The sequence below is a fragment of the Salvelinus alpinus genome, chromosome 19, assembly GCF_045679555.1.
Source record: "Salvelinus alpinus chromosome 19, SLU_Salpinus.1, whole genome shotgun sequence".
Taxonomy (NCBI): domain Eukaryota; kingdom Metazoa; phylum Chordata; class Actinopteri; order Salmoniformes; family Salmonidae; genus Salvelinus; species Salvelinus alpinus.
The window spans coordinates 39,413,450-39,438,063 of record NC_092104.1 but is presented as its reverse complement, the minus strand read 5'-3'; the positions used below and the strand labels follow the sequence as shown (position 1 = coordinate 39,438,063).

Below are 24,614 nucleotides of genomic sequence, written 5' to 3'. Positions count from 1 at the left end.
TGAGTGTGACCTTTTCATACCGTACTTCTTCTAATGCTGCCCTTGACACTAAAGTCAAGTGGGTTTTGCATAGAGAAAAAAACATGTTTGCTAGTTTTGTAATATAATTTGTGACTGTGTATTATAGCATATACTTTTTTATAGTACTGGACTGCATATCATCTTTACCATGTCTTTCACATCACTTCAAGTAGTACACAATATATGGGAGTAATTAAATCAATGTTGAGCTTCTCAATTCTCAAATAAATACAATTCAAATGCCAATTTCCCCCTCAAATGTGCTAAAAGTTTATTAGAAAGACTTAGACATTACAAGAATGTTTTATTTCTTCATTTAAATTCAGCACAATACTTTTTAAAAATGGTGAGGATGCAGGCGCAGAGTGCGGATTCAATGTCCTATGATAAAACAAGTTATACCGAAATAAACATCTAAATGTCTAAATGTAATATTTCCATAGTTGTTTAAGAACCATTAATTTCATTATTGACATTGACAGTAAGAAACAGGTGACGACAGAAATTGATGACATGAAATGAAGAAATTGGAAAATTTGTGCACAGCTTGAAACAAGGCATTTATGTGCATTATTAGCCATATTGTTACATTGTTCCTGATTGAACAGTCATGTGGCAAAGACTAGTTGCAATGGAGTGCAAAACCCCTGAGGTTTTCATGGTGACATATCCATTTACCCTTGTGGACAAAACAACAAAACATTCCGCTTTCATCAGGTTGGAGTGGATATCTTTTCAGTATTGGCAGCAAAGGGCAACCAACCCTTCAGATGCAACAGACGAAAGCAGAACGGGGAGCTCATGCCACCTTATTTCTTGCCTTGCTTGGTGACCATGTTCCGTGGGGGTGTGACTGGACGGCTGCCATTTGGCTTCTTCTTCTCGGCTGGCTTCAAAATCTACAAGTGGAATGAATACAAGTAATCCAATTAAGATTATGTTTTGCCCCCTGCAATAGTCTACACATTGTACAGTTTGACATAATGACAAGACTGGTGATAACTTTAAAAGGACATTTCTAAATTTTATATCATCTCCAGCACCACGGCAACATCAACATGTGAAAACGGTGCATTTCTGTTTTGTAGTAAAAAAGATAGGAAGATAAATGTTTCCAGTGAAATCAACCAATTAGTAGGCAATGACTACACATAATTGGTTAAAATCACATGATGCACATCGATGTCGTCACTGGAAACATCTTCCTTTATCTTTTACTACAAAACATAGAAACGCGCCATTTTCACATAAGTCGATGTTGAGGTGGTGCCGAAGAAACATTTTGAAATTTCCCTTTAACATGTCCATACACTACAGTAGTAATACCACAATCACTGACACATTTACATGGCTGTGATAAGATGGAGCACATTCATGATTGAAATATCCCTCACCTGAAACGAGCACATGAGAGTCTCATCCACACTCATCATGGCACCAGCATTGTCAAACTCCCCGCAGTAGTTCGGTGCTGAGAATAAAGTCACAAGCTGTCGCTTTGCAAAGAACTCATAGCCGTCCTCAACAACCTGCCGGAAAATAGTGCATTGATTACAGTTCGGTTGAAATAAAAACAAATTCCACACCAGACTATCAGTACTAGGGCTGACCCCATTTAGTCGACTGGTCGATTGTTTGGTCAATAGGCTGTTGGTCGACCAATTTGTTTTTAGTCGAGCAGTGGCAAATATATATAGTTTTTAATGGCACCTGTCTGATTCAGGCCTGTCTAAGTGGACTAATCCATTGGAGGCCGCGGGGATGGCACACCAGTAGTACATTTACTGTTCTAATCCACAAGGGGCGGCAGGTAGCCTAGTGGTTAAAGCGTTGGGACTAGTAACCGAAAGGTTGCAAGATCGAATCCCCGAGCTGACAAGGTAAAAATCTGTCATTCTGCCCCTGAACAAGGTAGTTAGCCCGCTGTTCCTAGGCCGTCATTGAAAGTAAGAATTTGTTCTTAACTTCTCTTGGGTAGGGGGCAGCATTCTGAATTTTGGATGAAAAGCATGCCCAAATTAAACATGCCAGCTACTCATCCCCAGAAGATAAGATATGCATATTATTAGTAGATTTTGATAGAAAACTCTGAAGTTTCTAAAACTGTTTGAATCATGTCTGAGTATAACAGAACTTATTTAGCAGGCGAAACACAGAGGACAAACCATTCAGATTTTTTTTCTTTTGGAGGTCACTCTTTTCAATGAGTTTTCATTGGGAAACCAGATTTCTAAGGGACCTTCTTGCAGTTCCTACCGCTTCCACTGGATGTCAACAGTCTTTAGAAATTGGTTGAGGTTATTCCTTTGTGTAATGAAGAAGTACGGCCATCTTGAATCAGGGTCACTTGTTGTGTCCTGTTTTTAGAGGCGCATGACCAGAAGGCTAGCTACAGTTTGTTTTAATCCTGTATTGAACACAGATCATCCAGTCTTAAATTTTATCGATTATTTACGTAAAAAAATACCTAAAGTTGTATTACAAAAGTAGCTTGAAATTTTTTGGCAAACTTTACAGGTAACCTTTGAGATATTTTGTAGTGACGTTTCACAATTTGGAACTGGTGTTTTTCTGAATCAAACGCGCCAAATAAATGGACATTTTGGATATATATTGACGGAATTAATCGAACAAAAGGACCATTTGTGATGTTTATGGGACATATTGGAGTGCCAACAACAGAAGCTCGTCAAAGGCATGAATTATATTTTTTATTTCTGTGTTTTGTGTCGCGTCTGCAGGGTTGAAATATGCTTCTCTCTCTTTGTTTACAATGGTGCTATCCTCAGATAATAGCATCGTTTGCTTTTGCCGAAAAGCCTATTTGAATTCTGACATGTTGGCTGGATTCACAACCAGTGTAGCTTTAATTTGGTATATTTCATGTGTGATTTAATGAAAGTTAGATTTTTATAGTAATTAATTTGAATTTGGCGCTCTGCTGTGACTTGGCTCTAACCTAACATAATCGTTTGGTGTGCTTTCGTCGTAAAACCTTTTTGAAATCATACACTTTGGCTGGATTTACAACAAGTGTATCTTTAAAATGGTGTAAAATACTTGTATGTTTGAGGAATTTAAATTATGGGATTTCTGTTGTTTTGAATTTGGCGCCCTGCAGTTTCACTGGCTGTTGACGAGGTGGGACGCTACCATCCCACATACCCCAGTGGAGGTTAACTGACTTGCCTAGTTAAATAAAGGTAAGATAAAAAAATGTTTGGCTACGGTCATTTCTGTTAATGCATTCAATATATTATTATTACAGTCTTACCGTTCTCATTGTCAGAGTGGACACGTTGTTTGCAGAGCGCACAACCTAGGCTACGCTTGTGAGAAACAAGTTTTGGTTTATTTCATTCCATTTACGAGTTGTCAATTTATTCTTTGTGTTTTGTTTGGAGCGCTCCTGTCAATCTTGACCTAATTACGCATAGAAGTAGGCCTAGGCTACCTGGCCTGCGCGCAAATGTAGACCTATAAATGTGCCTATTTGGGGATCTGATAGTATTTCTGATTGACTTAACTCACCATCACTGTGGAGCTTCTCAAAGTAATTTTTTCTTTGCCTCAAACAGCAAGTAAACAAAGTCTGTTTTTACATCCATTGAGAATGACAATAGTTCCTGGAAAAAACATTCCAGCTCTCTCCCTTTCGATAACCACTTAGCATGAAAGGGAGGGAAAAAATGTCAATCCCTAATCCGGTGGAAACATCATAAAATAGGCCTATCTGATTACTTCTATCCCTTGCGAAAATGGCCTACAGGTATGTCAGGAGCTCACTGGCTAGGGAAACTGAGGGCCCAGAATATTTTATACAATGTTGCAAATTTGCTAGCATGAGTTTAGGCTGGACCAAGTTAATACACTATGCTTAGCCAATGTGATTTATAGGATATTTATTTTTATCCAAATATTTTCTACCTGCGAGCTGCAATGATTCTATTTGTGGGCTTTATGTAGGCTATTTTTACATATTGGCAATAGAAGTTACTTTTAGATTTGTATCATTTTCATTTAGATAGAATTTTGATTAAGCACATGACATTGATTTTGAGATATGAAGACTATTATAAATTAAATGAAACTGTTCCACAAAAATGTGCATATAAAAATCACGCACGCAGATCAGTAGAATTGGTACGATAACTTGGCACTCCAAATGGAAAAACAGGTGTTGCCTATTACCGACAACTTCAGGAGCATAAGGGCAGAATCTGCAAATGCCAGCAGCAGCGGGTCAGGAACAGGTTTTTTCCCTTCTGGTTAGGCTATATTAATCTCTGGCTCACTCTTTAGTTATTTGTCTTAATTTTTAAATCAATGTTTAAATCATCAGATAAGCTCAGTAGCCTACATATAGTTGATTTTATTAAAACATAGGGTGTGTCTATATGGAAAAATCAATTTTAAAATTAAGACCAATTGATTGGTCAAAAGAACATACAACCAAGATTTTAAAGAAATGTTTTCGTCGGAGACAGCCCTAATCAGCACTGATCGGAACACGACTGAATTTACAGGTAACTTCCAAAATAATATTAACAGTTGAGTAAATGAGGGATACAAAGTATATTTAAAGCAGGTGTGGTTCCTGAGTTAGAGATTCTCCGGTACTTTTGTATACTTTTTAGCCAGTAGTTCTGAAAGTAGTGCTCACGTGCCAAAAGTGGTCCCTGAAAATTGCAAACTACATCACATATGTGCAGATTATGTGCACCACGTCACTTCTCTCTCCGTCTGCAGTTTGTGCATCTTGCTAGCTGTCACTCAAATGGCGAGGGGCTGAAGCTTATAGTCTGGAACTCGAATTTCTACTTGGCTGGCCCACATGGGGGAAAATGTAGGGCAAATAGCACCGCACAGTGTCCAGTAAAGAGTTGCTTTCAAACTAGGGATTTCGTGGCTAATTGAGGTAAAACAGTAATTCTGCTCATTGATTATAAACTGCACACTGACACATCAGCACAAAGCGTGAGGCTTAAAAAATACCTACTAGTCGCCAAAGTTCCGGAGCATGTCTTTAAGCAATAAACATCCCATCATGCTTAGAGTCATGTATAAAAATGCTGGGCAGGCTATTATTTTGGCTACGCCCCTATAGGATGACAACAATGCCTCCATCCACAGGGTACGAGTGGTCACAATGGTTTGATGAGCATGAAAACGATGAAAACCATATGCCATGACGGTCTCAGTCACCAGATCTCAACCAATTGAACATTCTGGAGCGGCGCCTGAGACAGCGCTTTCCACCACCATCCACAAAACACCAAATTATGGAATTTCTTGTGGAAGAATGGTGTCGTATCCCTCCAATAGAGTTACAGAATCTATGCCAAGGTGCATTGAAGCCGTTCTGGCTCGTGGTGGCCCAACGCCCAATTAAGACACTTCATGTTGCCATTTTGTTTATTTTTGCAGTTACCGGTTTGTAGACAACATACCTGATGGGCACGACAGATCAGATCCAAGTCATGTTTGTGCAGGAACTTTGCCACCACTTCTGATCCAAAGGTGAATGAGACACCCCTGTCATTCTCTCCCCAGCCAAGGACATCCTTGTCTGGATCAGACCAGAGCAGGTCACACAGGAGGCCCTGGTCAGGGACGTCGGTGGGCCGCATGACACGCCGGATCTGCTCCATGGACTGGAGGTCGGGTGACAACCCTGAGAGACACGGAAGAAGATTAATACAGATGAACAACCGGAATGAGGTCAATTCCAATCAGAACTTGTGTAAAAATTTCAAGGACAGGAAGAACAATTGGAATAAAAGCAAATAACATTACTCAATATCATAGCAATGTCTTAGAGCAGTGGTCACCAACAGTCAAGGAATTCCAAGACGATCACCAAATCAATCAAATGCATTTATATAAAGCCCTTTTAACATCAGCTGATGTCACAAAGTGCTTGTACAGAAACCCAGCCTAAAACCCCAAACAGCAAGTAATGCAGATGTAGAAGCATTTCTGTAGAAAAGCCAACAATAAAGCCTTGTACTCCTATTTATTGCTTGTTGTCAGTAAGTGCACTTAATTCTCTTCATTTTTTTAGGACAACTAAAACGCAACATACCTCCATGGCAACAGAAGATCTTCTCATCAACAATGGCAGCGATAGGGAGGCAGTTAAAACAATCTGTAAATGTTTTCCAGAGCTTGATGTTGTACCTTCTTTTACCTAGAATAATAATAATACCACGTTAGGATGATCATAAGCTAGGCAATGCATATGACAGGAATTTATAACAAAATGCAATCTATGTAGATACAAATGCCGTAATTTGTTAGTGCAGAACTATAATTATTACAACAGCCCCACACATCACTCACACTCATCATAGAATCCATATATTCTGTTGATGGAGGCGCACTCATGGTTTCCCCTCAGCAGGAAGAAGTTCTCCGGGTATTTGATTTTGTAGGCTAGAAGCAGACAGATGGTCTCCAGAGACTGCTTCCCTCTGTCCACATAGTCTCCCAGAAATAGGTAGTTGCTCTCAGGAGGGAAGCCCCCATACTCAAACAGCCTCAATAAGTCGTAATACTGCCCATGGATGTCACCTGCAGAAAACAAACAACTTCAAGATGTAGCCATATACACATGCCTCACTGGGTCTAAGGGGATAGAAGACACATCGTTTAACAGTTATTTTCACCAAATAGCGGTTACTCACCACAGACTTTGAGGGGGGCTTCAAGCTCCAGAAGGATAGGTTGACTGAGAAAGATCTCCCTGGACTTGAGGCACAATCCTCGGATCTCATTCTCCTGCAGCTGCACATTCTTACCAGGTTTTGCACCTCTGACTATAAAAAGAAAATTCAGATTAATCTACAAGCAAATATATCTACCTAGTTTGCCGTCGTGCTCATTGCCACCATATCTTGTTAATGTCTCCTAGATAGGGGAGTGAGTGCTGACCATATCAGATTACTCATGTTATTGACTTCATCTTTCACTGACTGGGCAGATAGCTACATGGTCCATGGCACTGTCCCAGCTAAAGTAACGTTCGGTAACTAGCTAATTTGACTGAACATTTTGAAATGTGACGACCGGGACAATCTAACTTGTTTAGCTGGTTAACTAGCCGACTAAACTCAGTGGTGTAGTGATGGTTATATGCAGGTACAGACCTTATACCCACTTTTTTGTGGGCATTGTGTATACCCACTTCTTAATCCCCACCATGCGTATCAAAGTAGTGTAGTGGAGGTATACGCTGTATCAATTAATAGGGCTGATGAACAGATCAGAATGTTTAGCTTAAAATGTTGATAAACTATCATTTTTCTATTTATTCATTTTTTAAAAATTGCCCCATTTTTCTCCCCAATTTATCAAATTGGTAGTTCCGACCTTCTCTCATCACTACAACTCCCCAACAGGCTCGGGAAAGGCGAAGGTCGAGACATGCGTCCTCTGACACATGACTCGCCAAGCCGCTTCTTAACACACTGCTTGCTTAACCCGGAAGCCAGCCGCAACAATGTGTCAGGGAAACACTGTTCGACTGACGACCGAAGTCAGCTTGCAGGCACCCAGTCCGCCGCTAGAGAACGATGAGCCAAGGAAAGCCGCCCGGCCAAACCCTTCCTTAACCTGGACGGCGCTGGGCCAATTGTGTTCCGCCCTATGGGGCTCCCGTTCACGGCCAGATCGAACCCCAGGCTGGAGTGGCGCCTCAACACTGCGATGCAGTGCCTCAGACCACAGCGCCACTCGGGAGAGAAACTTCTATTTCTACACATTAAATCGCAGCAATGTGCACACGAAGGTAGGCCTATGCGCAAATGTTCCAAAACGCAATTTGTGGGAAAACATTCTAAAATGCGAGCGGTTTCATGGAGATTTTGAAAGAGGGGATCTCTAAAGAAGCAACATCTATCATGTGTTGCTAATATGACTATGATAATGCATTTGGCTGCTAGACAATTAAATAAATTTGATTTGTAAAACAATAGAACAGGCGAGCACACATGAGGAAGTCTTTCTAAAATAATTGCCTCCACGTTTCTATGGTAGGACTTTGGCTATAGGCTAATTTGAAGCAAGGCATGCCTCATAAAATGAAGTAAAATGGCCAGGTTTCAAACAATTAAGGAGCAGGAAAAATATAGGGATGCTTTCCCTTCTCAATTAAATGTTAACTAGCTACAATGTAGCCTATGCCTATCTGGCAGAATTATATTATGATTATTTGCATCTATCCAGTTGCCATTTGTTTTGCAAACACTGCATACCAAACAGTGCTAGGTGCCTGCACAGTTGAATTAAAGAGCAATCTTAGATGTTTCCCAGACCTCAAAAGTAATATCCTGATGTGGTTTAAGCATTGTTGTTGACTTACATCCAATTTTGTTGTTTTTCTATAACAAAAGTGAGATCGAAGACCTGAAAAAATTATATCAGACTACTGACAGACTAATTTATTAATTTCAACAGTTGGCCTACTATTAGCATACTTGCACAGTACAGCTTGGGTTGGTCTGACAAATTTTAGGTCATGTACAGTTGAAGTCGGAAGTTTACATACGAGTTTTAATGACTCCAACCTAAGTGTGTTTCAACCACTCCACAAATTTCTTGTTAACAAACTATAGTTTTGGCAAGTCGGTTAGGACATCTACTTTGTGCATGACAAGTAATTTTTCCAACAATTGTTTACAGACAGATTATTTCACTTATAATTCACTGTATCACAATTCCAGTGGTTCAGAAGTTTACTAAGTTGACTGTGCCTTTAAACAGCTTGGAAAATTACAGAAAATTGTGTCATGGCTTTAGAAGTTTCTGATAGGCTAATTTACATAATTTGAGTCAATTGGAGGTGTACCTGTGGATGTATTTCAAGGCCTACCTTCAAACTCTGTGCCTCTTTGCTTGACATCATGGGAAAATCTAAAGAAATCAACCAAGACCTCAGAAAAAACATTGTAGACCTCCACAAGTCTTGTTCATCATTGGGAGCAATTTCCAAATGCCTGAAGGTAACACGTTCATCTGTACAAACAATAGTACGTAAGTATAAACACCATGCCCATACCGCTCAGGAAGGAGAAGCGTTCTGTCTCCTAGATATGAACGTACTTTGGTGCGAAAAGTGCAAATCAATCCCAGAACAACAGCAAAGGACCTTGTGAAGATGCTGGGGGAAACAGCTACAAAAGTATCTATATACACAGTAAAACGAGTCTTATATTGACATAACCTGAAAGTCCGCTCAGCAAGGAAGAAGCCACTGCTCCAAAACCAGACTACAGTTTGCAACTGCACATGGGGACAAAGATTGTACTTTTTGGAGAAATGTCCTCTGGTCTGATGAAACAAAAATAGAACTGTTTGGCCATAATGACCATTGTTATGTTTGGAGGAAAACGGGGGAGGCTTGCAAGCTGAAGAACACCATCCCAACCGTGAAGCACGGGGGTGGCAGCATCATGTTGTGGGGGTGCTTTGCTGCAGGAGGGACTGGTGCACTTCACAAAATAGATGGCATCATGAGGGAGCAAAATAATGTGGATATATTGAAGTAACATCCCAAGACATCAGTCAGGAAGTTAAAGCTTGGTCGCATATGGGTCTTCCAAATGGACAAGGACCCCAAGCATACTTCCAAATTTGTGGCAAAATGGCTTAAGGACAACAAAGTCAAGGTAATGAGTGGCCATCCCAAAGCCCTGACCTCAATCCCATAGAAAATTTGTAGGGAGAACTGAAAAAGTGTGTGCGAGCAAGGAGGCCTACAAACCTGACTCAGTTGCACCAGCTCTGTCAGGAGGAATGGGACAAAATTCACCCAACTTATTGTGGGAAGCTTGTGGAAGGCTACCTGAAACATTTGACCCAAGTTAAACAATTTAAAGGCAATGCTACCAAATACTAATTGAGTGTTCTCTACTATTATTCTTACCTCATTTGCACTCACTGTATATAGACTTTAAAAAAGAAATTATACTGTATTATTGACTGTTTTGTTTATTCAATGTGTAACTTTGTGTTGTATGTGTCAAATTGCTATGCTTTATCTTGGCCAGGTCGCAGTTGCAAATGAGAACTTGTTCTCAACTAGCCTACCTGGCTAAATAAAGGTGAAATAAAATAAAAAGATTCTGACATTTCACATTCTTAAAATAAAGTGGTGATTCTAACTGACCTAAGACAGGACATTTTTACTTGGATTAAATGTCAAGAATTGTGAAACTGAGTTTAAATGTATTTGGTTAATAAGGTGTATGTAAACTTCCGACTTCAACTGTAGGTAGTGTTCACTGTCCAAATGGTCTCACACCCTTCCTTGACTGGGCGGGTCATTTTGGGCAAAATTTGAGTATACCCACTTCTCCAGGCACCACTACGCCACTGACTAAACGATTTACGATGGACATTGTCCTGTGTAAATGCGGGCTATTTGGGTGCTGAAATCCGTAGTTTTTGTAGACTAGGCAACCGATATTGGGCGCTAGATCTGCACAATAATTTAGAATTGATGTGCCCAGTCGGTAATTAATACACTCATGTGGACCGGCTCGTACAAAGGCATATTTCCTTCCTTAACTAGCTTTAAATTGCTGGGCGTCGGAAAAGAAACTGGACAAATATGTGTATAGTCTTAATAAAACGTATGCCTTTGACTTTGCAGCCTGAATGGAGGATGCTTTTGTACGAGATGGTCTAGGGGGGACACGAGTGCATTACCGGCTGAGCACATCAAAACAATAGTGCAGATCTAGCGCCCACTATCGGCTGCCACGGTATAGTAAAAATAATATTTTAAAAATGTAATTTTATGTGACATCGGAACTCCAGTCAGCCCATACTAGTCGCCTATCAACTCCATCGTAAATCGTGGAGTTGAGTTTAAACGGCTAGCTGGTTAACTAGTTTGACGTTAAAATTAGCTAACTACTATGGCAACATCATGCACTAACGTTAACTACTAGCTAACGTTAGCTAAAATATACAGAGTCTACATGCGACATCAACAGCTAACGACGTTAGCTAGCTAAAACTAGCCTACAGTCATCTCTAACAAAGTGAACAGATAATATTACTGCAGCAATAACGTTACATTAATGTAGACTCCTTACCTTCTAAAAGACGCTGGATGATACTGTCTATATTGAGTTTATCAACATCGGCCATGGCGACGCAGAAAAAAAGGCCTGAGTGAGCAGTGCAAAGTGCAAATCTAGTGCTGGTTACTAGCTAAGCAACGTTAGCTACGATTAATTCGCTTCGCGAAATTACTGGTTCAGAAAACAAAAACGTGTAGAAATTATACCCTGTTACTGGTTATCTTACAACGTTATATTATACCTTACCACCTACTTCAACATCTTTGTTTTTAACAAATTTCCAAAAACAACACCTAATATTAGCCGAATATCGGGACAAAATCCACGTTAGCCGTTAGCAATGCCCTCTGATTCTTCTGATTCTTCTTTTTCTTCTATGAGGTTTAATGGCGATTGGTATCCAATAAATGTTGCATTACCGCCACCTACTAGACTGGAGTATAACTCCCTTGAACTTTGTTTAAAATAATAATAAATACCCTACCATCTAACCGTACACTAACTAAAAACCCACCACCCACTATGTGAATATATCTAGTCCTACCTCAGGCCAACAGCTTGAAAGAACGGGACACCCTGTAACTCTTCTGACGTCAAGTCTCGTACACCCAAATACCTCTCTGCAGCTGCCACCACAACCTACATTTTCTGCGACATCCCTGCAGTACAGTTGACAACCATTGCTATAAACGCAAAAAAAAATCAAATTTTACCGAAGCATATCACTTCCTCTGATTCTACTTCTTATTTACATTTGTATTGGCGGATCACACATATTGGCGGTGCATACATCGCCACCTACTGTACTGGAGTGTGAGGCGGCCTCCCTACTCATGCATTTCTCTTATCTGTTTTTCCGCCTACTGTTCTTGGTTGTGAATTCATTACACACATTATTACATTATTACATTATTCCATTTTTTGGTGACACAAAAATGGAAGGGAAGGAAAGGAAAGGAAAGAAAAATTGCCCTACCAACTAACCCTACACCCATTAAAACCTCACCACTATTCCACTACTTGGCCCTATCTGATCCTACACCAGGCCGGCTGCCTGGGAGGACGGGACACTATCGTTCAACACACCTTGTAACGCCTCAGCAGTAAAATCTCGTACACCCAAGTTCTTCTCTGCAGCGGCCACCACAACATCTATTTTGTGTGATTTACATTCCATTTCTGCGGTACAGATAACCATGTCTATTAATGCTAAGAAGCCAATCTTACTGAAGCACATGTTATTCCTATCACACATGGAACCTCTTAGGATCCTCGCCCTGGACCCATCGTCCTCTACTACTCTCATCACTGCCTCAGCATAGACACCTTCTGTGCTACTCTGACCGTGGCAATCTTGACCTGCCCTCCTCTCACCAGAACTTCTGATCTCCAGCAACATGGGTACCCCTATACAGTTAACAGACAGTTTTTTTTTTTCACTGATACTACACATTCTGTTGACTCATGCCCTCCTGCACACATCTAGGAATCTCCCTCCTTCACACTGCTGCAACATGACCATAAGCTTAGCACCTAAAACACCGTAATGGGTTCGGGACAAAACCTCTCACGAGATAACTGACACAGCTTGACTTGACTTTGTCCGGTAAAGACTCAGCATCAAAACTCAGCAGGACAGACAGTGTCTTCTCTTTTTCACCACGCTCTCCACCGGGTCTGTGACGCACCGCACGGCAGGCGTCAAAGACACCGGGAATCTTCTATTTCAGTTGATCCTCCTCAACACTTAATGCCTCTCCACTTATCACTCCTTTCAACGGCGCTCTGCTCCGGAGAGCAAAGCATGTCTCAGGTCTTGTCCCGAGGCATGTGGTGCGGAGCGCCCGACCCCTTTGGACGAAAGACATACAAAAAAATCCTCACAAGTCCACCTCGAGTTACTTTCACCGATTCAACAGTCCTAAAACTCTTCTCCACCCATCCTGACACCACATATGGATCAGCCAGAAAGCAAGGATCCATTCTCTCCAAAAATCTCACTTCCACTGGACCAGAATCATCTTCATCGGGACGAGGCTGGACCTCAGCAGTCTTCAGTGCACCTGACACCACATGTAATTTATATATATATATATATATATATATATATATATATATATATATATATATATTTTTTTTTTTATACATTTAACCAGGCAAGTCAGTTAAGAACAAATTCTTATTTACAATGATGGCCTACAACGGCCAAACCCAGACGACGCTGGGCCAATTGTGCGCCACCCTATGGGACTCCCAATTATGGTCGGATGTGATACAGCCTGGATTTGAACCAGGGACTGTAGTGACGTCGCTTACACTGAGATGCAGTGCCTTCATGCACCCAGGACCCGGCTCGAGAGCCTAAATTCATCCTCACTCTCAACAGGTTTAATTTCTGAGCTACCGGAATACGTTTTTTCTTTTTGAAAGCCTACTTGACGCCAATCTTCCTCACCACACCGCTTTCCTCTATGCTCAGCTCCTTTCCATCTTCCTTGCTGTCCATTTTCACATCTCCACCCTCTTTCCACTCCTTCATCCGCTGTAGTAGCAAACTGTTAAAATGGTCTTGTATCTTGAATTTGCCGCCATGTCACTTCGCTCAAAAAACTCTACCAGCCGCCATTACTCCTCGCGGCCCTAACCTACTCCACTTTGCTACTTCAAAGGAGTCTGCCAGCCAACCTTCTGGGTGGATTTGATGGCTGCTGCCATCTACTGTACTGGCCTGGAATATATCTAACCTAGCTAGGTGAGCCTCCCTGTGGCATCTGTGCCTTTCTGCTGCCATAGTGCCAGCCTCTTCCCCAAGTCTTTCAGCCTCCAGTAGAACTTGACTCTCAATTAATATTTTATAACTGGGATTTTCCTCTTCCCCAGAAAAACAGATTGTTTTATCTATTACCCAAGCTTAGTTTTATGATGGGGGAGCAGGACATTCATGCAACAATACCAATAGGAATTTCTGATACCTCATCAATTGTAATTGACAATGAGTGTTTTTTAATCAATATTTTTATTAATTGGTTTTGAAGGTTTACTGGTCCACATCGTTGTTCACAGGACAAAACATTAAAGTTGAATTTGTGAACAAGATAATAATAATAATAATAATGTATTACATTAGTAAAGTGCTTTTCATTTTACAAGAACAATCTCAAAGTGCATAAAATAAAAGATAATATCGATTTTTTTTTTTTAAGTAAAAATATAACCACATCATTAAAGCAACAATCAAAGTCTAGGAGGAAGGGGAGACCAGCTGATAAAGATGAGTCTTACTGTAAATCCTGCTTTAAAAGACCTAACAGTCTGAACAGCCATGAGATTGTCAGGAAGGGAGTTCCAAAGGCGTGGTGCTTGGGAGGAAAAGACACGGTCCCCCATTGTTCTGAGCCGGGTCCTGGGTGCATGAAGCAATTTGGCGTGGCTTGACTGTAGGGTGCGTGGAGGTTCATAGGGGGAGTGTTGATCTGACAGGTCGGCAGGTCCGATACCATTTAGGGATTTGTGGACCAGGAGGAGAATTTTAAAGTCAATTATTTGAGGGACAGGAACATCAATAAAGAAAAGGTTACACTAAATTGGACACTTCTCATTAAATGTGAGCATAATGTCCTTATTTTTCCCTGAAAACACATTTACCAGCAATGTTTCTGTTTCACCATACTCCAGAACAGAATAACAGAACACTCAAGCTACTGCGGCTCAGGCTCTCCCTCAAGAAGAAATGTAACATTCTCAGTGGCATTACATGGATGTTTTTATCTCATTCTCTGTAAGCTTGTTAGTTGCCTTCACCCTTCTCTGTAGTCCAAGTCGTCTCATCTCTTTGGGTTATTAAGAGTGGATGGATGGCCCAAATTGTGACTGTTGATTAACATGCTTTATACTGTGGCAATGGATACAACTGCCTTGGCTTTGAAAACCATTTACCCCTTTTGTCCAGTAGGCAGTGCTAGCAGCTCATCTTTCAATGTGTCAAACCAAATGGATGTTGGTCTTTGAAAAGGAGCCACTGATACAGTACATTTCTTCTGGTTCGTCTTCAGTTTGATCATCTCTTCTACTCGACCTAGTGCATTTGATACCCATGTAATAGAAGTGGACATCATCTGTATCTATTCCTGTACCTGTCAATATTGGTTGGTCATCATTCACTGCACATGTACATAGAACAGCTAAAAACATGATCAAATAGCATATGTGAGCTTACTCGCTCAGGTGATTGATCGATAGGCTTGAGAATTAAATCTGTAAGCGGCGCATTGTTCAGTCAACCTTGGATGACAACATATTTACATAAAACACACAGCCCAGTGGGATTATTGTGGCAACAACCCTGGCATGAAATTGTCTTCCATATCAACTCTGATTTGAATGTTAAGTTTCCAGATAAATCACAGCTAACTAAGATGTTATTATTTTCATGAGGCTTGCATCTCATTGCCACCCTCGAGCCACCAATAAAACGCAATAATACTGAAACTTTTAATAAACTTCCTTCAGAATTCCCCTTAGGTGTTTTCTGTCTGGCATGAGTATATGACATTTCTCCCTTATATATGGTTTAGATTGTAATAAACTACAAGTTGCTAAAGTATGACAGTATGTGCATATTATTTCCCTTCACAGTCGTTTTATAAGGCATTATGATGTATACCACAGTGGCCTGAGTTAATGGCTTCTGCCTATATTTGTGATTTCACATGGCTCCAGTTTATCATGTATGTACGTATTGCCTTGAGGGGTGGGGGTGTGCAGACAACACCAAAACTGGTCTTGTTCAAGCCCAGTTTTTCTCTGAATATGGTATGGTTTTAATGGTGGAGGGAAATTATTTGTTTGAAGTACAGAGTTGGTGTAAGAACCACCATCATCATCACCACTACAAAATATTGAATGCTAGTCTATGGTGTACAGAGAGTCAAGTAAGATGGAAATAAATACATTACTGTATGTTATTAAATATGTCTGCAGCCTCACTGGGCTTACAAACCCCTTCATGTAACCAGAGGCAGGTTTTCCAGAGTTGTCACCATGGAATTTATATGTGAAATATAACTGTGCTTCAAAGATGATGAACATGAATGCCTGCATGGTATATCACTTTCCTGTTCGTTGTTCTTGTGTCTAGCTGTGTTCTTCAAAAGTAGGCTACCACTGAAGAACAGTATGTTAATACACACTTTTGTAACCCCTCAGATACCATAGGCTATACATACTCTTTTAACATCTTCATTCATAATTTAATCAAAATTCAGACCCTAATCCAGTAATTGACTTTATAAGCACGTTCACCTTTTAAACCCTAAGGGCACTTTTTAGAGCATTTGTGTCAATTTGTCAATAACATCAATCATATGCTTTTTTTTTAGGTAGGGTACGAAGTGCTTCCCATAAAGTGCATTCGTAAAGTATTCATACCCCTTGACTTTTTCCACATTTTGTTACGTTACAGCCTTTTCCTAAAATGTATTAAATTGATTTTTCCCCCTCATCAATCTACACACAATAGCCCATAATGACAAAGCAAAAATATTTTGGGGGAATTTTTTGCAAATGTATTAAATTTAAAATACTGAAATATCACATTTACATAAGTATTCAGACGCTTTACTCAGTACTTTGTTGAAGCAACTTTGGCAGCGAATACGGCCTTGAGTCGTCTTGGGTATGAAGCTACAAGCTTGGTACACCTGTAATTGGGGAGTGTCTCCCATTCTTCTTCGCAGATCCTCTCAAGCTTTGTCAGGTTGGATGTGGAGCGTCGTTGCACAGCTATTTTCAGGTCTCTCCAGAGATGTTTGATCGGGTTCAAGTCCGGGCTCTGGCTGGGCCACTCAAGGACATTCAGAGACTTGTCCCGAAGCCACTCCTGCGTTGTCTTGGCTGTGTGCTTAGGGTCGTTGTCCTGTTGGAAGGTGAACCTTCGCCCCAGTCTAAGGTCCTGGGCGCTCTGGAGCAGGTTTTCATCAAGGAGCTCTCTGTACTTTGCTCTGTTCATCTTTACCTCTATCCTGACAAGTCTCCCAGTCCCTGCCGCTGAAAAACATCCCTACGGCATGATGCTGCCACCACCATGCTTCACCGTAGGGATGGTGCCAGGTTTCCTCCAGACGTGACGCTTGGCATTCAGGCCAAAGAGTTCAATGTTGGTTTCATCAGACCAGAGAATCTTGTTTCTCATGGTCTGAGAGTCTTTAGGTGCCTTTTGGCAATCTTCAAGCAGGCTGTCCTGTGCCTTTTACTGAGGAGGTGCTTCCGTCTACCATAAAGGCCTGATTGGTGGAGTGCTGCAGAGATGGTTGTCCTTCAGGAAGGTTCTCTCATCTCCACAGAGGAACTCTGGAGCTCTGTCAGAGTGACCATTGGGTTCTTGGTCATCTCCCTGACCAAGGCCCTTCTCCCCCGATTGCTCAGTTTGGTTGAGCGGCCAGCTCTGGTGGTTCCAAATTTTAAGAATGATGGAAGCCGCTGTGTTCTTGGGGACCTTCAATACTGCAGACATTTTTTGGTACCCTTCCCCAGATCTGTGCCTCGACACAATCATGTCTCGGAGCTCTACAGACAATTCCTTCGACTTCATGGCTTGGTTTTTGCTCTGACATGCACTGTCAACTATGGGACCTTATATAGACAGGTGTGTGCCTTTCCAAATCATGTCCAGCCAATTGAATTTTGTTGTAGAAACATCTCAAGGATGATGAATGAAAACAGGATGCACCTGAGCTCAATTTTGAGTCTCATAGCAAAGGGTCTGAATACTTATGTAAATAAGGTATTTCTGTTTTCAATTTTTATACATTTGCAAAAATTTCTAAAGACCTGTTTTCACTTTGTCATGATGTGGTATTGTGTGTAGATTGATGAGGAAAAACATGTATTTAATCCATTTTAAAATAAGGCTGTAACATAACAAAATGTGGAAAAGTCAAGGGGTCTTAATACTTTACAAATGCACTCTATGCCTTTTTACCAGTATGTATCCCAGATAGATAGGCCTACTTGTATTTTGTCTATGCCTGCATTATAGGCCTACCCACTTTTTCTGAAACCCAGTTAACCCACCATACACCAGCCACTGTTCAGAGATCAAATATAGATCCAGTTGTTAGATTGATCCATTCATTTTCACATATGAATTAATATTAATAATAAAAAAACATATTTTGTATGGAAATGTGAAATATATATAATCGGTGACAGCAATAGGCCTATATGTAGGAATCATTTAGCAAAGTTTAGACAGTGGAAGGTTAGTTAAAGTTATTATTTCAAATTAGGCAAACTATATAAGCAGTTTTGCAGTATTATTTCACATTTTGACATTGGCACAGAGTAAACAATTTTGTATTCGTTCACCAGCGTAGGTGGATGCATTCGCAATGGTTACGATCTGCGCCGCTTGCTTCTGATGAGCAGAAATACAAATGCACTTCATGGGTTTAGATTTTTCAGTGCATAGCCTAGTCTACCCATTCACTGTTATTTGTAGCATAAGCTAATGGAAGGAGAGGTGTAAACATACATAGAGGTAGACTATGTTAGGACTCATGATATGGACGCAACTGTTTTATTCATACTATTGTAGACGGATTTCCATAAACACAATATGCATAGGTCACATTGTTGTTCTCTTCCCCTTTTCCAGACGGTTGTGGTCAACCCCTTACGTCAGTATTGATAACTTTGCCAAACCAAAATCAAGTGCAATTGTCCAGTTAATATCCGGGACTGCACAAATGCATGGATATTCTTTTTTTATGTAGAAAAGAACACTCGGGGTCCACCGGGATATCACTGCTTTTTAACAAACATATTTGTGTTAGTTCAGTGGACGTTCATGTGTTCATTATTATTTTTGTTCAAGTAGAACGAGTAGCCTTATCGTAAACGTTGTTAGCGAGGGGAATCCAGCCCACATATTTATTGCAGCCGCTGAAAAAAAATCTCTTCAATATCCCCAAGATGGCCGCCGATGTGGGATCGATGTTTCAATATTGGAAGAAATTTAATCTACGGCGGCTTCAGGTTAGTGTTATCCTTTACCCTTCTGGTTATATCTGTTCATATAACATTATGTACTTTAAAATTATGTGAAATGTGTAAACTGTGGACGAATTGAGAAAGAAATCGGCGGCGTTGCATTGATAGTTATTAGAAATTGATCCTCTTCTGCCTTTGTTCAGTTCAATCATTGATCAGCGATGGAGCACCGACCATAGAGTAGCACAGGCGCACTGTATAGCCTTCGCTCTGCGTTCACCGCTGGGATCAACACCACCGACTTAACCCTTATATTTTTTATACGATTCTCTCTTTATAGTGCTCATCATGGTGTAGATAGAGAACGGAAACTTTTTATGCCCTCATGAATTTAGCTCCGAGGACGTAACTTTTTACCAGCTTAATGTTTTATTCTATTTGTACATGATGGTCGTGCATTCTACTGCAGCTATTTAGCGACATTTGGTTCTACTTTATTTTCTATGTATGATAAAAATGTTGTCTTTCGTTTTTGATATAAATCAACTTTGTTTGCACAATTAGATTGATGAAAGTTTTTTTTTCTGTTCATCTGCTAAATAATCTTGATCGCTTATTCAAGCTATATAACCAGGCTAATTGATTGTCTGTTTGTTATTTCTCTTTTAGACTATAACCCAATCAGAAAACTAGAAGATAGGCTTAGTCTACCTATGATGTTATCATGTAGGCTATTTAGGCTATTGGCCATTCCGGTGGTGCGCGTTGAAACATGCGTGTAAAATGATTATAGTGTGTAGACTATAGATGCAGGCTAAATGCAAAGCGTGATCAATGATCAATAGTCAGACATCTGAATGATGTTTTTACAAAATAGACAGCCCATATTTTGACTTGGTTATCACAAAGTTGTCAATGATCCAGTCGGTTTTACAAACTTGTCTAGTAAATTGACAAATAGTTTCACAATATATTGCTGGCTTCCTATATAGCATATGTTATAGCGTTTATAATGAACCGGTTTCAATAACATTTCGGTAACACTTGACATCACTAAAAAGCCACAGTGTTGACGATGTAATTCGCCTATCTGTGCGTCTCGGTACGAAATAAGGTTTTCAGTTTTCAGCCCGGTTCCCTTATCTCAAGCCGCATTGTGAGCACTAGCCTATTCGGGCAAGGACTGTGTAATTGTATTCCCCGCTAATGTTTGTAAATCAGGCTCGGCCAGCGCAAGGGCACTGTCTGCCGTATGATTGATGTTCTGTAACATGAGAAATGACAGGAGCATGGCAAGTCAGGTCCTGCGGAAAAGCCTACGGAGAAGAAATCAGAGCTGATTGTTATTCTGCCCCCCAATCGCTAGACTACTCATATAGTCGGGGATCCAAAGGGCGAGTTGAGCTATGTTGTGTTACGTAGGGGTTCATTCACATCTTGCCTGTTAGCCTACAAAATAGCATGCTTTTACATCATTCGTTTGCTGCAACCCTGTATTAGTGGCCAATGTTAGAATCAAATGTCCAATGTAAGGACCGTTTTTCAGGTTTCAGCAGACTAATTAAAATGAGAAAATTCAATTTTTCCTACCTGAACGAGGTCTGAAAGCTTTTGTGCTAAGATTAGCTCAAAAATAAAGTATTTCCAACCAAAAAGATCCAGATATCTATGACAACGTTGAGGAATGTCACTGATCTTCTGTGTAACATAGTAATTCTAACTTATGTTATTTTTACTACTACATTGAAATTGATTAGTGCATTGTTGGGTTTAGAGCTGTCAAGAAAGGCATTTCACTGTACTTGTGCACATTACCTTAACTTGAAAACGTAATGTTTATAATGCAAGGTTGAAAAGAAGAACATGTCTAACGTGTCGTTTCTGAATAATATTACTCAATAGAAACATCTTGGAAATCCCAATATTGATGTCAGTCATGTTGGAGTTTCTGTAGTGAAGAAAACACTTTAGAATCTATAGAAATGACTATAAAACATATATATATATATTATATCAGTGTACATATATATATATATACACACTGAGTGTACAAAACATTAAGAACAGCTTCCTAATATTGAGTTGCAGTCACATTTAACAAGTGACATCAATAAGGGATCATATTTTTCACCTGGATTCACCTGGTCAGTCTATGTCATGGAAAGAGGTGGAGTCCTTCTACACTCAGTGTATATTGTAGCTCTATACCTACAGTCGTTTATGAATTATTCTATTAATCAACTGTCACTGACAGAAATGATTTCCCCATAACATTTAGGCTGCAATTTATATGTCTGTCCAGGGTCAAAATCATCTTATATTTTGTGCATTGCTAGTTTGATGCCATGGTTTTCCATAATTGTCAAGGTCGTATTTGCATATTGACAATTTGAAATTCAATTCATATTATAAAGGATACCAGTGGCAATCTATATCTGGAGATCACCACCAGCAAAGGGTAATAACGTGCTTATAAACTAAGTGAGACATAATTGAAGCTCAGGGGAGATCTTTTAGTTTATTCTTGCTCTTTGGTATACCGATGCCATAGGAAAAAAACATGTCACATGGCATGTTACATTATCAGAGTACCTTCATTGTGGCTTCATTTCAATTCACCATCCTGATGTCTATTTTAAAGAACATTGCTATGAATCATCTATTCCAGATCAAAGTGTGACATGCCCCTCTGATTCACAGACAGACTTTAATCCATCACCCTTTCAGTGCTATTATCAATATCAACAAACAGGATTGTGAAATATACCATGTCTATGAACTACATTTCTGTGGTAGAATAGTCTGAGATGAATGATTCATCCACAGCTTTGTAAAAACAGGACAGGGAAAGTGAGAGCATGGAAGTGGAGTGACCTTGGTTCTCGCTGGCCGCAGGTCACATGGCCATTGCCGCGGTAATCATTCACACCAGCCAGATGGCATTTCTGTTGGCGACCATGGAAAAGGACGGGTCAGGAGCTGTCCTGCCAGCTCCTGCCAGGCCCAAGCCAATTCTCAGCCAATAGGGAGAAAGCCCAGGAGATCATTCAGCCAGTAGGGAGCATTCTCAGACCTAAGGTGAGGTCCGACTACAAGAGGACACAGTTTACGAGAAGTTATTACATTGTAATAACATTGTGCATTGTATTCGTATATAAAGTCACACATTAGCTCTCCAAAATAAAATTGAGGAAATATCATGTATTTAGAAGATTATTTCTTTAAAGTAATCAACTATCAATCAGGTACATTTTGAAGTGTAATGCAATGCGGTTTTTCAAAGTTTCAAGTAAGCGTATCCAAATGTACTCACTAACTTTAGTTTAATATCATTACTGTGGTCCCAGTTTATATTCAATTCATTCGAGGATCCCTCTGTTGTCTTAAAGTGATATAATTCTGTGTTCATTTTATATGGTTTATTAGCAATATGCTTTTTTGATGCCATTTTCCAGCCCCATGCATCTCCATACTCTTCTCTCCATCATTCTCTGAGGGATTGAGTCTAGATCAGGAACAAAAGGCTGTGATTGTTCTACATTTAGCATGACTCAGGCACTCTCGTGTCAGCTCTAATCCACAGACAGAGACAACAGTATTGCCAAACAGTGAAATTGCTTTGCATCCTGTGAGCCTGGCTGCTTTCTCTGTACGCTGTTTGCTAGCAGCTCCCGCCCCCCTAAACCCAACCCTGCAATCTGAAATTGGCTGTGAAAACAGCTCTCTGTTTCTCTTTCATTCATGCTTTAATACTTTTGTTTTTGTAACACTAGGCGCTACCATAATCTAATAATTTACCGGAAATGCCAGGTCTAGGGCACTATAGGGTTGAAAGGAGGGTTAGGATTTGTGTCCTGAGAAAACTGTGTCCAATGAGTGATCTATAAAGGAGGGGAGGGGGGAATAGCTCCTGAGGCATCCATTGATAGCCTCAACAACAAACAGCATGGGCAACCCAGGGAGGCAGCATGGGTGGAGACAGAGCCCCAGGGAATGCAATGAGAAAATGCACACAAAGACAGACACACTCTTGCACACACATACATGCACACCTGTGCACTTTTTAATATATTTTATTTAACCTTTATTTAACTAGGCAAGTCGGTTAATAACAAATTCTTATTTACAAGACGGCCTACCCCGGTCAAACCCTAACCCGGACGAGGCTTGGCCAATTATACACCGCTCTATGGTACTCCCAATCATGTCCGGTTGTGATACAGCCTGGAATCGATCCAAGGTCTGTAGTGATGCCTCTAGCACTGAGATGCAGTGCTTTATCCGCTTCGTCACTCGGGAGCCCCACTTACCTCCTCCATAGGGTACATATTAATCACGTAAGGACAGCCATACTCATGCACGCAAGGTAATGCAGATGTGCAGATTTTTATTGACTCACTCCCACATACAAACACATGCAGAGTCAGAGATGGATGCTAAGCTTTGAAGCTGACCTCAAATGCTAAACAGAATGTTACTAGAGTAAGGGGAAGATATGTCCATCCCTTTAGAGCTGTCACTGCAAGCTCCTCTTTGACTGACCTCTCTCAAAAGGCCTCAGTGGATTAAGCATCATTTTAAAAAGCAGTGGGACATAAGCTGCAGCATCACCACCACAGGTCTGTGTTGCATCCCGTACCCTGCTAGATAAACATTCTTCAAACATGCTTTCACACCTCCTTCTCATTGGGAGATATCAGAAGGTTAACGTCTGTCATGGTCTCGTTTACCATAAGCCCCTCTCTTATTCTTTGACAGTGAATACAAAGCAAATAAGAATATAGATAGCTTTTACAGGACTAGCTGGGGTAAATTGAGTTGTGAAATCCAGGAGCCATAACACGGGTACATAAAATGCAGGCAACATTTGAGAGAGAAGTGAAACTGACTTCAGCATTAAGCTGTTTAACCTCTATGTAGCATTAGTGGTAGAGACTTCAAAGCAGATGCTTCAGCATTTGGAGCGGAATGACAAATGGGTTTAGAGACAGCTACGGTGAGCATTCCCACAGAAAGAGTAGACCTGTCATTAATGTCAGCTTAATCACTTTGACCTTCCTTCAAGCAGATTTCCATACCCGCCATCCACAGCCATTTTGCCTCATTCATCTCCCTGTTTGCAGAATAAGTACACTCGGTTTGTTATGGGTGCGTGAGGATGTCTTTGTAATGATGATAAGTTCATGCTTTCACTAAACTCGAAGTAGGCTTTCTTTTTTGAACGGTGTGAGACAATTTCTAACAAGGATCTACATTTGGATATTATTATTATTAAGAATCATAGATTAGTTTCTGATCATCTGTTCATGACCCTTAGGATTCTCTTCCGGTGTCTCACCCTCTGCTTTAGCATTCAGACCTACCTAAAAGCCCTATCCTATCCAAAGCCTGCACCCCAATTTTTCAGCAGTAATCCCCATTTGGTAGTTGACAGTGCTTTCTCGCAAAAGGCATGATCTATTTCATGTTCCTGTTTCTTTTATTCCGCTGCTCCTAGACTGAAGCAATTTCATT

The 24,614-nt window shown here is 40.5% G+C and overlaps 2 protein-coding genes across 7 annotated transcripts in view; one reads left to right on the top strand and one right to left on the bottom strand.

Annotated features, from left to right (window-relative positions):
* Positions 1 to 267: 267 nt before the first annotated feature.
* On the bottom strand, positions 268 to 11,774 carry LOC139545551 (serine/threonine-protein phosphatase PP1-gamma catalytic subunit A-like). Of its 2 annotated transcripts, XM_071353469.1 has the most exons (8): positions 11,124 to 11,637; positions 9,785 to 9,865; positions 6,708 to 6,839; positions 6,364 to 6,594; positions 6,107 to 6,211; positions 5,472 to 5,695; positions 1,416 to 1,550; positions 268 to 920 (listed from the first exon to the last, which is right to left on the bottom strand). In XM_071353469.1, exons 1-8 carry the CDS (start codon positions 11,176 to 11,178, stop codon positions 831 to 833), a joined length of 1,053 nt encoding a protein of 350 aa, XP_071209570.1. In that variant the 5' UTR covers positions 11,179 to 11,637; the 3' UTR covers positions 268 to 830. The 2 variants fall into 2 exon arrangements, with proteins under 2 accessions (XP_071209570.1, XP_071209571.1); XM_071353470.1 differs by lacking the exon at positions 9,785 to 9,865 and having other exon boundaries at positions 11,124 to 11,774.
* A 7,069-nt stretch (positions 11,775 to 18,843) lies between these two features.
* LOC139545920 (homeobox protein cut-like 2) overlaps positions 18,844 to 24,614 on the top strand; it is a 132,856-nt gene continuing 127,085 nt past the window's right edge. For 3 of the 5 annotated variants that reach the window (XM_071354159.1, XM_071354156.1, XM_071354155.1), the window contains exon 1: positions 18,845 to 19,145. In XM_071354159.1, coding sequence (XP_071210260.1) covers positions 19,083 to 19,145 — 63 coding nt within the window. In that variant the 5' untranslated portion in view covers positions 18,845 to 19,082. Of the gene's footprint in view, positions 19,146 to 24,614 lie in introns of all 5 variants that reach the window. The other 2 variants (XM_071354158.1, XM_071354161.1) reach the window with 1 other exon arrangement.

Coding starts and splice junctions, on each gene's coding strand:
- LOC139545551 (XM_071353469.1), bottom strand. CDS start 11,178: ATGGCCGATGTTGATAAACTCAATATAGACAGTATCATCCAGCGTCTT. Junction 6,840..9,784: donor AGCTGGTGCAACTGAGTCAG/GTTTGTAGGCCT, acceptor TTCTTTTTATAG/TCAGAGGTGCAAAACCTGGT. Junction 6,212..6,363: donor ATATGGATTCTATGATGAGT/GTGAGTGATGTG, acceptor TTATTATTCTAG/GTAAAAGAAGGTACAACATC.